General features: G+C 41.9%; 1 protein-coding gene across 2 annotated transcripts in view; it reads right to left on the bottom strand.

The window, feature by feature from the left end:
- ADAMTS14 (ADAM metallopeptidase with thrombospondin type 1 motif 14) overlaps positions 1 to 15,675 on the bottom strand; it is an 86,662-nt gene that overhangs the window by 7,930 nt on the left and 63,057 nt on the right. For both annotated transcript variants that reach the window (XM_056849706.1, XM_056849707.1), the window contains exons 11-18: positions 14,334 to 14,482; positions 12,369 to 12,544; positions 10,243 to 10,376; positions 5,540 to 5,663; positions 4,217 to 4,300; positions 2,374 to 2,537; positions 1,701 to 1,866; positions 231 to 363 (exon numbers count right to left, since the gene is read on the bottom strand). In XM_056849706.1, coding sequence (XP_056705684.1) covers positions 231 to 363; positions 1,701 to 1,866; positions 2,374 to 2,537; positions 4,217 to 4,300; positions 5,540 to 5,663; positions 10,243 to 10,376; positions 12,369 to 12,544; positions 14,334 to 14,482 — 1,130 coding nt within the window. The remainder of the gene's footprint in view (positions 1 to 230; positions 364 to 1,700; positions 1,867 to 2,373; positions 2,538 to 4,216; positions 4,301 to 5,539; positions 5,664 to 10,242; positions 10,377 to 12,368; positions 12,545 to 14,333; positions 14,483 to 15,675) is intronic.

Below are 15,675 nucleotides of genomic sequence, written 5' to 3'. Positions count from 1 at the left end.
GAATTTCTCCCTTGAAATTCACTTGAAAAAGTGTCTTTTTCCCCTACAGCTTCGAAAGATTTTATCACAAGGGGCCATTTCAGAAGACTGCTGTTATCATGTGAATATTAATGGAAAGGTGGTGGCACTTCAAAAGTGGTTGCATGGATGGGCCCCCAAGCCTGTTAAATGGTGCAATTTACCTCGGGAAGAGCTGAAGGATGACATAATGGGAAGAGAGCAGAACTCACATTGGCTGAGAGCATTCCTGCATGTTGCATCTCCTGCGGATTGGCTTTGGTTTCTTGCCACTATCACAGAAGTTCCGATGCACCATTCGGTTGTCGCTCTTTCTCCGGCAGCCATACTTGGTGTACTGGATCCCTGCATAACACAGGAGCAACACTAAAATGAGGGAAATGGCACGTTTAAAACTGGGGAAAGGCAAGAAATATATGTTGAGCATCATTCCCTCCTAGCCAGCAACAAGCAAGATTGATTAGATCAGAATCTGTGATTCCACTTGACAGTCAGGGGTGGCTACTGTCTGTAAATTTACCTGCAAGTACACACTCTTAACCTCACCAAAAAAGTATCAGGAGGGGAGGGTACATTGGGATACAGGAAGAGTATGGGCGAAAACACATAGTCGCTTTAGCCTCCTTTATTCCCTGTTTCAGCCAGGATCGAACACACGTTTGGCGAAAACGCATGTGTTCGATCCTGGCTGGATCCTGGCTGAAACAGGGAATAAAGGAGGCTAAAGTGACCATGCGTTTTCGCCCTATGTGTGTTTTAAATGAGTAATTCAATTTCCAGCAAAAAAAGAATAGAAACAGATATCAATCTATAATCAGGAATACATTATCCACTGCACCAACTGTCCCCAGAAAATATCCCCAGAAATGTAAGAATATATAACTACATCCTGACAGCCAGTGTTGTATAGTGGTTAGAGTATCACACTAGGATCTAGGAGACCCGGGTTCGAATCCTCACTCTGCCATGAAAGCTTTTTGGGTGAGCTTGGGCCAGTTACACACTCTCAGCCTAATCTAACTCACAGGGTTGTTGTGTGGTTAAAATGGAGAAGAGGAGGACAAAGTAAGCTACTCTGGGCCCCCATTGTGGAGAATCATAAAAGTAAATAAAGTTCAGAGAAAAATCCTGAGCCAGCAAATTCTAACTTGACTTTTCAAAAACCTACTTTGTCCATTTAAATGCTCCGATTTACTCAATATTTACAATTTCACAAATTTACAAATGGGCATTGTATGGAATTGCACCCTAGGATAGGTAAACAGAAGCCTAAGATCCTACCTGCTGGGAAACAGGTTAAGAACAGACAAAATGAAATACTTCTTTATTCAGTAATTAAACAATGAAATTCACTGCCAAAGGACTTACTGATTGTCACAAGCATAGATGGTTTTGAAAGGACGCTAGGCAGGTTCATCCTGGAGAGGTTAGTCAATGCTTACTAACCATGGTGGCTAAAGGGAATCTCCATATTCAGAGCAGCAAACCTCTGAATACCAGTGCTGGGAGGCAGCATCAGAGAAGGCCTTGGTTTCTGTACCTGTTTGTTGGCACTCAAGGGCAACTGGTTGGATGCTGTGTGATACAGGATGCTGTGTGAAACAGGACTTGATGGATCTTTAGTCTAATCCATCAGGGCTCTTCATATGTTCTTCTAGCAGGACAAGAAGAAAAGAAAATACCTCCACCACAAGCTTTTGAGCACTGAGACCAGCTCTTCAGAGCCCACTCATAGGTATCCATTTCTTCAAGGAGGACATTGTTGTTTCCAATGACAGGAAGGAGATCTTCATGTATGATGTACTTATACATGAGGCTGCTCTTAGAATCATCCTCTTGTGGGACAACCTAGAAGCAGAGGAAAAAGGAAGACATTGCAGTATGAAAGTTCTATCCTCTCTTCACACAAATGTGCACTAATGCACACGCACACAGGCAGCTCACCATAGCAGAGAGTTGCCATGTCTAGTGATAAAAGGCATAGCCCCACTAGCAAGTTTAAAGAGCAAGGTTTCCAAAAAATCTTAAATACCAGCAGGAACTTTAAAAGGATACAGATGTAATCCAGTGAGAAGAGAGGAAATTACAAGGCAGGAGACACAAGTTTCAAAGATAGCCCAGTTAACCTCTCTCAGCCTCGGCTTCTCATTGGTAAAACAAGAGTAACGATGTTGATAATCCCGCTTTGCACAGTCTATAAATAAAATAAAGACTGCAAAGTGCCTTAAAAGCATATCTATCTCAAGAAGTTGTGTATCCATGTAAACCCAGCAAAACATTCACAGAGAAACATGCCTGCAGGCCCCTTTGTATGTGCTCATCCACGTCAACTCAGGACATCTCTCTGGAACTCACCAGCACACTGATGGCTTCATGCAGGGGGCCGCTGGTTTTCAAGCTTTCCTTGCTGTTTTCAACGGTGTATTCCCATTCCAACCCCATTTCTATGAAGGTGTTGCTCTTGGCACTTTTGCTCTTGGGATTCAGGATGAAGTTGCCAGAGGCCTGGTTCTTAACAGCTGGAGAAAGAAGTTCATGGAGGCAATTTCCTCTCGATCAACATGCTTCACTTACAGCAGAACAAGTGGCAATCAAAATGTCAAAACTGTTTACCTAGTGTTGTTTCAGCTCTTTAACCTCACTTGGTGCTGCATACCTTTGTGCCACCCTCCATGGTCTCTATGAGTCAGAATGTTGCCTTTCCTTCCCTGCTTATCTATTAGTGAAAGGGCCTAAGAGCCCCATGAACCAAGAAACCCCAGGTTCAGATCTCATGTCCCTCATGGGGAATTGTTACAGTGACAGCAAAACTATGATGTGAATTGCACACTCACACCCTGCAGAGGGGGGCCTTGTAATACACAAGCCCTCCCTCTTTATACACCCTATCAACTAGAATGGCGAACGTATTGCTAGAATTTAATAAAATCCTTCTTTTAAACCTTGCATTTTGGAGATATTTTTTTCTTCACCTGCTAAGAGAACTGAAATTCCCTCTCCTCCCATTGTTCCAACTGCCCTCTGGTTTAAATTTCAACTTGCTTTTCATTTCCTTTAAAGTGCCTGCTTGGCTTGTTTGTACCACTGACATACCAAGTCCTGCCTGGTATTCCAAGTCATCTTCCAACTTAATAGCACTTCTGAGTGGAAAGAAAACATACACACTCTCCCTCCCTATAAGCAAGAGGGAGAGAGAGATTTGGCTTCAAGTTCTGCCCTCTTCAAGTTTGTTCAGCACATAGAGAAGCATTGTATGACCACTCAAGAAAGGATCACACAGCATCTCCTATATTTCTACTTGCCAATTTAACTGGGAGCTTTCATCTTTAAAGTATGTTGTACAAAGATTATAGTATAGAAATAATAAATGATAATCTATACCTAGCATCAATCATACGTAGTAACTGACCACTGTATTTAGCTGAAGGTTCAAATCTTATATTTTATAGATGAATTTAAGTAGTGTGATGTCAAAACACTACATCTTAATGTTTTGATTACAATACAGAATATTTTGTTAGAGTTTAATTCCATGTGTCCCCTCATCCCCCACCCACCCTGGGCATACATCATTTATTCACACCTGCATGAATCAATCCTGCAGGGCTTATTTAAACTATGGAAATAATTGTATGTAAGTGACATAGAAAAAGAGAGAAAAATCACTGTATGTTTGGGATATTTATCAACAGTTACTAAAATAGTCAAAAAGGGCAAGAGTCCAGTAGCACCTTAAAGACTAACAAATATATTTTCTGGTAGGGTATGAGCTTTCGTGAGCCACAGCTCACTTCTTCAGCTGTGGCTCACGAAAGCTCATACCCTACCAGAAAATATTTTTGTTAGTCTTTAAGGTGCTACTGGACTCTTGCCCTTTTTGACTACTGCAAACAGACTAACACAGCTACCCACTGTGAGTTACTAAAATGTTTAACAAGGACCAATCTAATTCCTAAAGACAGCTCCCAGAAAAAATAAAATCCAGTTAAACAGTCCTGATTTCAACAGGAGAGTTACACATCTCTCATTTACCAATGAAAACAAGTGCAATTCCCAAATACTTAATAATAGCTGGATTGCACTCTGCAAGTTTTCAACAAGCTCTTTTTAAGAACTAGACAGTTAAATGTCCCTTTACATAAATAGTGCTAGGCAGAATTCACTCTCTGTCTACCTATTGCCCGTGGTTGGCTCTTACCAATTGTATGGGATGCAGGCTCCACTTCTTCAATCTGAACATGCCTGGCGCCAGCCGGAATCTCAAACATTTTCAAAGCACCCACTGCAAAATGCAAAGAAAGGAAGCCATTCTCAAAATGGGTTACGCTACAGCAAGATACGAATTCCACAAAAACTTCCTATGAGACTCTGACACTGCGGGGATCTTTACTAAGAGGAAATATAAACAGGTTGTTGGTTTTTTTAAAAGATTTTATCTCTTGGCTTTGCTGCATTTTCTGAGCCATATTTATTATGTACTCAGTTCCTTGGGAATACCTACTACACAAACCATGCTGAAATGAAGATGCTCCCACTGGACTCCAGTTCTACAGAGCTCAGGTACAATAAAGCAGTGAACAGTTTCCTGAGCTAACAGGCTGAGGAACAACCACCATATTATTTCTTGTACACTGAGATTCACACTTGCACATGAAAAAACATGTAATTAATGAGAACTGTATGGAAAACTTGCTTAAATGGACAGCAAAAGCAGAAAATCTCATATGTAGGGTTGCCAGCTTTGGGTTGGAAAATACCTGGAGATTTGGAGGGTGGAGCCTTGAGAGGGCAGAATTTGGGGAGGGACCTCAGCAGGGAACAATGCCATAGAGTTCACCCTCCAAAGCAGCTATTTTCTCCTGGGTAACTGATCTCCGTCATTTGTAGATCAGTTGTAAAAGTGGGAGATCTCGAGGCCCCACCTGGAGGTTGGTAACCATACTCACACGCTGCCTGCAATGTCACATAAAACCTGCACAAATTGACAGATTAAACAGGCTTTTTTACAGTTGGCTTGGCCAATTTTCGTTGCCTCCATTTGGAGACACTGGGTTTGATTCTATGCACCACCAGTGTAAAGTACAGGTAGAAGTAGATTTTTTTCTTGCTTCCTCCAAAAGCCCAGAAGCACCAAAAGGTGAGGATGAGCACTTGGGTATACAGTGGGCAAAAAGCCATGCAACATGGGTGTCAGGAATAAAGACGGGAAAAGCTAGCCCAAATCCCCCCATCCTGCTTTTTTCACCAGTGGCCCTTTTGCTGGCAAAGAATCTTCACTGGTATAAAAAACAGAGGGGGACCCATCCTTTGCATATTGACTAATGTATGAAACACCATGGATGAGTTCTCCTTCCCCCTCCACTCGAACCCTGTGCACATTGGCCAGACAGTACAAAGTAATTACCTATCTGCGCCGTTCACTTGTACCTTGTCTAGCATTACGTCACATGGATGTATTCCTTAACTCTCTCCAACTCACTGACTTGGTTTTGTTCCATTAATTTTAAATTTGAAGCCTCACCTGGCTGTTTGGGAGATTTGACCAAAGTCCCTTTTACCGTCCGGCAGTGGGAATTGTCACCACCACAAACCCCACACTTGTCATCTTGCTTCAGGGAGCCAATTTCTTTGTCACAACCGACGTGCTGTCGTTATGAAAAAAAGAGAAATAAAAACACAGAAATATGGTGTTAAGGACACCGTTTCAAAAGGGCGTCCTCATTAACAGGATTTGGCCACTCTCCCACTCCTGAGATCATATCTGGGTGTCAAGAGTTCAGCAGTACTCGTTTTCATACTCTCATGTCAGTCATTTTTATCAAACTGACATGATCATAATATGTCCACTGTATAGTGAGCCTAGAGCCAAATTTCTGGATGGAATTCTGAAGAGAGTAACTTTTTGTTCTGAATTTGATAAATTGATCTTCCTACTTTCTGACTCTGATGTAACCTTGACAGCCCATTACTGAGAATTGGGCCAATAGTTCTTTGGAGGCAGTGTGACCTCGCCACCAGCGTAAGTGCGTGTAATCGTGCGTGTAATCGAGCGCCGTGGGACCGCGCCTCGCCCCTCCGCCGGCGCAGCCTCTCCGTGGCACAGGCCATGGCGGAGAGAGGCCGTGCCGGCGCAGGGAGGCATTCCAGGGGGAGAAGCCGCCAGGTAGGCGGCTTCCTATCCCATTTCGGCCCTTGCTTCCGGTGCCGGGAACAGCAGCGCTGCGCCTGCTTTTTAGCTTTTTAGCAGGCACAGCCTTGCCCTATGGGGCAAAAGGCCCCAGTAAAACCAAAAAAAAGCCACGAAACGGCTTTTTTTTTTTTTTTTTTGCGGTGTGAGCGATTCGGCATAGGAAGAGGCGCCGCAACGCCTCTTTCCCGCTGACTCTGCACGCTGCAATTTCAGGAATGGCCTGTGAGAGTATCACAATTTGCTATTGCAGCCAGGAAGATTAGAGCTCTTGAAGTTATTAAGAAAAATTCTGCACAGGAATCCAAATAATATTTTAACAGAGATTGCGTATGTAATTGATTTACCAGGGAAATGCATACTGCTGTAATTCTATCTTTTTTTATATATCATTTTAAGTTTTCTGTATTTATGTAAGGAAGTTTTGTAATAGCCTATGGCTAAACAAATAAACAAATACTTACTTGCTATGGCATATTCCCCTAATGATGGCTTCTCCCCAAGCTAACACACTTCATTATTTGGAAATGTCTTATTTTAATTATAGGGTAATCCACTTGCTTAATACACATTTATTACAACTGTATATAGTACAAAACAACATGGAAATTACCATATGTTTACAGAAGGCATTAATAAAATAGGTGGCCAAACTCAACTCCTACCTGGTGGCTAAACTCAGTTCAAACACTTGCCTTTTTATATCTCCCAATGTTTCCTACCAATCTATAAATGAACAATAATATTAACACAGTTCTGTTCCCTAAATGTGTCACTTTACAATACAGAACACAACATTATTAAAAGCATCTGTAACATCGTAATACTTGTTGATCACATATTGTACTCCAAATAATATCATTATATGGAGCCATGGAAAACCTGGTGAGAAAAACTGAAATGAAAGAATCGATTTATAATTAGAATTCTCAAATATAAACATACAAAACTTTACAGAGAGTCCCTAGTCCTCAGCAAACTGTAATACCAGATACCCAATCCCAAAGAAGTCTGCTGGACTTACCCTGTTCTGAGATCTAATATGCATGTTTTCAGTAGCAGATTTAATCTCTTTAATCGCTTTGATTTATATCTTGCTTTAGCCATTGGCTCAGAGCAGCTTACCGCAGGTCAAAAATCCTAGAGAACTACAGGGGGAAACTGTACTTCATGGTTTGGTACCTCTGATTTTACATTACCAGCAAAAATAGAACCAATTAGTTTTTGCCAACATAGGTTCAGCCAAGCAAAATACAGTTTTCAAAAGCTGAGAGGACAAAGAAGTTACATATTATAAGATTAATAGTCTCTTGAGTTGTTATATAATATCCCAACTTCTGGGATATCTTACTATATAATTGACCACCCATGGGGAAGATGAAGTGTAATTTACACCTGGTCCCCATATGACTACCTACAGAACTTTTCTTCATGGCACTCTTTCTACCTTGACTTACCTGCAGAGAAAACCTTGTACTTTAGCTTACTCTGCTCACTTGGGAGGCCTGTAGACCACATTTGAACTGAGACCTAGAAACCAATAGCTCTTTGGCATGGGAACACTGGTAGTGTTCAAGCTATCTTTCAAAGAAGTTGGGCTGCCATTTCTGCCCTGCCATTTCACAGTGAGGAAACCCAAGCACCTTGGAAAACCACTGTTCTAGAGAATAAACTGGCCACGAAAATAAGAACACTGGCCATTTGTCACTTAAAACTACAACTAATGCAGAACAATATGAAGTGGCACTCTCTCTTGTATAAGAGATGTGTGTTGTATTGCTCTGAGATTATCACAGCCACTGATGCTATAGGTGAAGGTAACATCTTTAATGGCAGATCCAAATGAAAAAAAATATACACCAAAATATCTGGTCAAAACCATCTGTATTACCAACATCATTATAATCCAAGAGATTTTAGATGTTTGAAAAAATACTATCCAAATTGCATAAGATTATAAAAGACAGAACAAAAACAAAATAAACCCCTCCTGTGACCCCGTAAGCAACAAGAATTTGTTCAGCCTCTAGGGGTTACTTTGCAGTCTACTATAAATATTACAATGTCCTGACCTGGATGGCCCAGGCTAGCCTGATCTCGTCAGATCTCAGAAACTAAGCAGGGTCAGCCCTGGTTAGTATTTGGATGGGAGACCACCAAGGAATACCAGGGTTGATGTGCAGAGGAAGGCACTGGCAAACCACCTCTGTTAGTCTCTTGCCATGAAAACCCCAAAAAGGGGTCGCCATAAGTCGGCTGCGACTTGACGGCACTTTACACACACACACACATAAATATTACAATACTAAGCCAGAAGATGTATTGCTGTTCCTCATAATTACTAGCATATGTGTGGCCCAAGTGAATTACAGCCAAAGGAAAGAACAATGAAATGAGGTGGAAAGAGTGTTGCATTTGAGAGGCCAAAGCTCAACAGCCACTAATTTAGCCTTATGCAAGTACAGCCTCTCACAGATCAGTTCGCCCAACTGCAAAACAGCAAGACAGAGGCCTACTTCAAAAGCCTCTCTGAAAGGAAAATATAGCCCCAGGACACTGAGTTAGAAGGAAGTTCCATCCATGCCGTCAAGAAGACCCAAGTGAAATGTATTTAAGAAGGGCATTAACATGCCCCAAACACAGAGACTTCGGCAGCAGGAGAGAGCACTCCTCTGTTATCCATCTGGCACGCCTGTCTGCTATATATTTCTTTAGCTAGCCATACCCCAGAAGCATGCCACTGATTTCTCTTCAATACAAAGTTTAAATTCTGAACAGAATGTTAAATTAGGGCTAATTTGAAACTTCTATTTTGTTGCTTATTTCTTTGTGTTTGTCGAAAGCCACTCTGTTTTGGTCATTCTTTTCTGGCAATTTTTGCAATGTTTTGAAGGTCTTCTTGGTGCTATTTTCATTTTTCTTTGCCATCACAATCCTTAGCCAAGCTTTAATACTACTGACTGCAGTGGTGCATATTGATGTCTTTACAATGCTACTTCTGACTAATGATATCCTGGACACGCAAACAACCTTAAGTGGATTACCGCAACCAAATTCAACAGCACAGCGGACAAGTGAATCCAAGAACTATGAGGGCACAGAAGGAGAAAATGGAGCCAGAAGAACAAAACGTCGCCAAACTAAAACAAAGTAACATGAACTGTGAGGTGAATATTTCTTCAGCAATCTGCCTGGCTGCATCAATTGTGATATTTTTGAAGCAAGGAGAAAAACAGGGGAACATTCAGCACAGATTTATTTTAAACTGTATTCCCAAAAAAACTGTATAGAAAAGCTAAAGTCTCTAGAGAACCTCAACTGTTGAGATTCTCCCAACTTCTACATTTTCAATGTAGAAATCATTGGATCCCTTGTTACTTTGTGTGTGTGTGTGTGTAAAGTGCCTTCAAGTCGCAGCCGACTTATGGTGAACCCTTTTTGGGGTTTTCATTGCAAGAGACTAACAGAGGTGGTTTGTCAGTGCCTTCCTCTGCACAGCAACCCTGGTATTCCTTGGTGGTCTCCCATCCAAATACTAACCAGGACTGACCCTGACCCTGAGATCTGACGAGATCAGGCTAGCCTGGGCCATCCAGGTCAGGGCCCTTGCTACTTTAGCTGTTGATTTTTGCATTTTGTACTCACTGTTTTAATTTGTGTACCATCATTTATTTCTTAGGTTGTTGTGATTAGTTTTTTGTAGCTTGTTGTTGTATTAGTTCCTGCTTTGCAGTTCAATATTGCCATTAGACCTTTTAGACAGTTGGGAGTAATCAGATAAGCTCATTTCTTGCTGTATTTATTAGCATATAGTCCCCTTTATTTAGATTATGCGTTTACTTGCCCCAAATAGTTTCCCAGTTAACCATTTGTGTTCCTTTTTTGTTGTTGTATAATAAATAATATTTTTAAAAAAGCTAAAGTCTGTGAAGATTAAGCTGACATGGTAAAGGCATCCTCTGCCTGCTCTCTCGCTTTCTTCTGAACAAAAAACAAAATCTGGGAAAATCGATAGCCATCCAGGTTTCGTTACATACCACACACTCCCCTCTCACACAGACGCTGTATGGATCTTTATAGCTGCATCTGGTGCCATCATGAACAACCTGGTTCATGAATACCACATCTCCTGTTTCCTCAGACTGGCAAATCAATTCACACTTCTGAGCATCTGTAGCAAAATAGATACAGACAAAATAATATGCACACCCAAACCCATACTGTGTGAGAATCTGGACTTAAACAACGTAACTAAGCAAAGTGCCGTAAATACATACAAAAATATCTAATTTGCATCATTTATTGTGGATATAAAATGTGAAATATTGCACCCTGGCTAAACAGGACAGGGAAGCAAGCAGAAATTTGGATAACAGACAAGCAGAGGGGTGGACGTTGCCCTGGACTCTTATAGAAGCCACAGAGGAAAATACAATGGATTTTGAAATGGTAGCATTGGCAGCTCTGCAGCACGCAAATCCTCCCAACAGGCGCTTGGGGTCACTCTGGGTCAGAGCGTGCTTTATTCCCGAATGACTGTTTGCCTCAGGCAACACTTTTACTGCAGCATCAGGTGGGAATGGCTTTCACTCTCCGTCTAACTTTGGTCCACGCACTTTTCCAACACAAAAGCAGTGAAGAACGAGGGCATGGCAGTGTGATGCTGTTTATATTGGAAGGCAGGAAGTGGAAAGATGGTGAACAAACCACGTGTCTAGAGGCCAAGGAGGGTCAGACGATTTCCAATATTTGGGAAGAGGGATCCCACTGAAATAGTAGCAAACATAGTTTGCATTCTGCACTTCTGGTTTGTCCATGTGGGGAAGGTGATATAGAAACAGTTTGTCATGTCCTCCTTAAGTGTTCACTCTATGCTAGGGGCCGATCTCAACTTATAGACCTGTTATTTGCTGACAGGGAATGGTTACCTGCTAAAACTAAGGCGTCCTTCCTGATGACCACACGGGACCCATTAATAATAGACTCGGTGGCAAGGTTCCTCCAGCTCGCAATCAGAGAACGCGATCATAAGTTTGCACCACATAATGGCTGACTTGGGATAGTGATAACCAACCTAGTGTATCTGTATGTTTCTACAATATCATTTTATTGTAATTTTTATTGTATGATACTTGCATATCTTTTATAATATGATTGTACTGTAAACTGCATTGCATGATGTCCTTTTTAATGCCAATAAAGGCTTTTGTATATATAGTTGCACTTCTGGTTGCTACTGGAAATCATTTCTTTTCCATTCAGAACTCAATTCAGAACTGATTTAAGTGCCTGCAGAAGCAGCGAAACACTCACAGCCCTTTCCCATGTGTCGTCTGGCTTGCTCTACCTCTCAAATGAGAGTTAAATGTCAGATCCCAAGTGCTGATTGACAGACATCCCCATGTGCCATTTCAAGACTTTGTCTAGTAATCAATGTCTTGGATTACATATGAACCATATTTTAGCTTTCTGGCTAACATGAAGTTGCCCAATACCTTCAAACTCCCCATTTTGATAACAATATTAAAAGTGTTCCAAATTCAGATTTTTCTAAAGTATTTGACTATGTGCATATCAAATTTCAGACTTCTGACCAGTGTGGAAGTACCCTAACAATCTTCATATGAGTGTGTCACATGAACACATGAAGCTGCCTTATACTGAATCAGACCCTTGGTCCATCAAAGTCAGTATTGTCTACTCAGACTGGCAGCGGCTCTCCAGGGTCTCAGGCAGGAGTTTTTCACATAACCTACTTGCCTAGTAGCAAGTAAATAAAGGAAGCCACAGCCTTCAATTTGCAAGATCTGGGCAAGGCTGTCAAAGATAGGACATTTTGGAGGACTTTCATTCATAGGGTCGCCATGAGTCGGAAGCGACTTGACGGCACTTAACACACACACACTTGCCTAGTCCCTTTAACTGGAGATGCTGGGGATTGAACCTGGGACCGTCTGCATGCTAAGCAGATGCTCTGCCACTGAGCCACAGTCAGTTAGCGTCAAACATCTTTACATATACAATGTCCCCTAGGACATAAACTAAGGCCAGCTATGCTCAAAGAGCCACACATTTCCATTTTCTCAGAGACAGATATAAAGGCATTGAAAAGACAACAGCCAACTCGCTATCTATTCCCAGGCCTGCAAGTTTCGTAGCTTACCATCATGGTGTTCATAGGGAAGCCAGGTGTGCTTAGAGTTCTGGTGGGTGTAGTAAGAATTCCGCTTGGAGCACTGCTGGGCACGGAAATCTTCATAGGGCCCTCTGCATTCTTCAGTGTTGCAAACCTGGTACTCGTAAGTGGCACCTGGGCACTGGCGCCCTCCATAGGCCGGGCTGGAAAAATAAATCAAGGTTGTATTACACATTCCTATCCCCCCAAAATATCACAAAGCTGGAAACCACATTCAGTCTGATGCTTTTGGTGGTGGTGGTGGAGGAGGAGGAGGAGGAGGAGAAGGAGAAGAAGAAGAGTTGGTTTTTATATGCCGACTTTCTCCACCACTTAAGGAAGAATCAAACCGGCCTACAATCACCTTCCCTTCCCCTCCCCACAATAGATACCCTGTGAGGTAGGTGGGGCTGAGAGAGGAGGACTAGCCCAAGGTCACCCAGCTGGCTTCATGTGTAGGAGTGGGGAAACAAATTCAGTTCACCAGATTAGCTTCTACCACTTATGTGGAGGAGTGGGGAATCCAACCCAGTTCTCCAGATCAAAGCCTACCACTCCAAACCACCACTCTTTACCACTACATCATGCTGGCATTTGCAGCTTTTGTGTGGGCGAATGAAGAAGTAGTTCCAAAATAGCCAGGATTAGATATTCCTGTCCAGCTATTGACTGTGGCAAAATGGTCAGCAGCACCACACTCTGCCAACTGCCCAGTTTTCCTAGGTAGTGGATCCAGGCAGGGCATTTCAGCGTCCTTCTCACTATCAGCTACCTCCCACCAGCTGCCTTCCTCCTTCCCACTACCACCACTTGGAGCTGTTCTTTAAACTGCACACTCACACGCCCACACAAATATGCATTTTACCAAAGCCTAAAGTGATGTCCCAATTTAGGGATAAATCGTTTCCTGCCCTATTCTTGGTAAGTGGGTAATAGGCACGAGAAGTTGACAGGATACTTTAAACCAGTTTCGTTACAAAGGAAGAATTTATGAAGAAAGCCATAGACCACCCATACTACCATTAAATACGTTTTAGTATCACAAGGAAGTGGACTGCTTCAGAAACTAACACAAAGAGTTCATTGACCCAGCTGCTCAACCACCTGTAAAAGATTGTGATATTCTACCGAAAACTAAACTTTTACAGCAACCTTTCCTTTTAACTAGAAAGCCTTTCTTTTTCTAGCTTCCTAAATTTCATCACTCTCTTCTCTTCGGCTTTAACTAGTACAATCCCATCAATCTTTTTGTAACATTGGTTGAACCCTGTTCCATACGCAAGTCCATGCCCAGAAATAAAGTCCACTATTTAGAGTTCTAATTCTATATTATGACTCTAGATTATATCAAAACACCATCTTCCTGCTGACCCCTGGGTAGTTTCATTACTGATGGGAGACACGAACCCAGGAATACAAGAGGTGTTGCCAAATATCTGGCAATAGTCCTGGCTTTAAAGGCACAATAAAGTTTAACCATGTGCTAAACAGAAATATCATCTATGTATTGTCTATAGTGCTCCCTATAAAGATATTTATTTATTCTTATATTTGAAATTTTAAAATAATTTATAAATCCCAAGATTTTAAAGCCATATTGTTTATAATATTTTATCACTTTATGATGTTGCAAATTTTGTTTTTATCTTATGTATCTTTTAAATATTTTAACTCTATGATGTTGTAAATTTTGTTTTTTGTCTTATGTATGTTGCGCTCAAGATCTTTGGTCGGATGAGCTTGAAATAAAAGGAAAGGAAAAAGGAAATTATATAAAAAATTACCACTCCCAAGAGAGGAAAAGAATGAATTCCTTGAATCCTCTGCCTTTCTTTGCCTTATCTCTCTCCTCTTTTTTGTGACTGGACCCATTCAAGGAAAAGCATCCCCTTATGTCTCCTACTAGATGCAATTTGCCAAGTGATGGCTTATCTAGCAGAAGGCCAAACTTACGGCGGGTTGTTGCAGTTCCTGCTGCGGGAGCGTACCCCACCCCCACAGGTCCTGGAGCAGGAACCAACTTTGGACCAGGAACTCCAGCTGCCATCCTGGCTGTAAGGTTGTTCTGAAGTCTTCCAGATGCAGTGACCCTTGAAACACCACTGGAACAGGAGAAGAAACAGGGGTTACCTGAACACCTGCCTCTTCATAACTGTCCAGTGTTAGTGAGGAGAGCAGTTCTACAGCCACGGAAGCACCCGGCTTTACAACATGGTTCGGAATCTGTTTCTCCCACTCTCACAGGTCAGGCGGACAGTGACGACTGTGAAGTCACGAAACCTTAAAGTAATAAAGAAAGGTCTCAGGGGGCCTGGATGGCACAGTGCATTCATGAAATAAGCCTGTCACCTCTGGAGAACCAGATTTACACCCTGGCACAGATTGTGAACACAAAACGGCACTGCGGTCAACTCCCCTTATCCTAGCCCTGATTATTTTTCCCAGGTTGCAAATTGGCAGTATATACTTGAAAAAGTCCAAAAACCAGAACCCTAAAGGATAAATCAGCAAATATATTTGCCATGGCTGCACCTGCATGAGCAACCATAAATGTATTGAGCGTGAACAGCATATGCCTGGTCCAAAAAATGAAGTGGACGTGCACAAGGGAGTTACTGGCTGATCAAGATACTCTGGCAGGTGCCCATGAATGTTTAGAGGTGGGTGCTGGCTCTTCACATTCTACAGACTCACTGTGGGTAATAACAGTGTAAAGCCAGCATGGCCATCATAAACATATTTGCTATGTAATATGAACACATGAAGCTGCCTTATACTGAATCAGTCCCTTGGTCCATCAAAGGCAGTACTGTCTACTCAGACTGGCAGCGGCTCTCCAGGGTCTCAGGCAGAGGTCTTTCACATCACCTCCTTACCTAGTCTCTTTAACTAGAGATGCTGGGGATTGAACCTGGGATCTTATGCATGCCAAGCAGATGCTCTACAAAATGAACCACAGCCCCTCCCCTAAGGGCAGTAGTTGCTCTGACCATGTAATAGGAAGCTGGCCTTCATATTAAAAAAACAGTGTAGAAAAAAAAACAGTGTAAAGACATTATTATCATTATGATTTAATTTGCATTTATAGCCTGTGTTTCTACCATGTTGGTTAAAGCAGTGTGCTACAGAGAATTAAAACATAAAGGAATTAATTTTTTAAGCATTTCATTTTAAAACAACACAGAAGAACAACATTAAAACTAAGAATTAAATTTTAATTGACAGCTAAGTGGAATAAATGCATCTTCTCTAGATCTAAAATTCTCAACAGAATGGATCTGGTGGGCCTCTCTAG

The sequence above is a fragment of the Euleptes europaea genome, chromosome 5, assembly GCF_029931775.1.
Source record: "Euleptes europaea isolate rEulEur1 chromosome 5, rEulEur1.hap1, whole genome shotgun sequence".
NCBI classification, from domain to species: domain Eukaryota; kingdom Metazoa; phylum Chordata; class Lepidosauria; order Squamata; family Sphaerodactylidae; genus Euleptes; species Euleptes europaea.
Note: the sequence above shows the minus strand (reverse complement) of the source record. Positions and strands in the feature narration are given on the sequence as shown.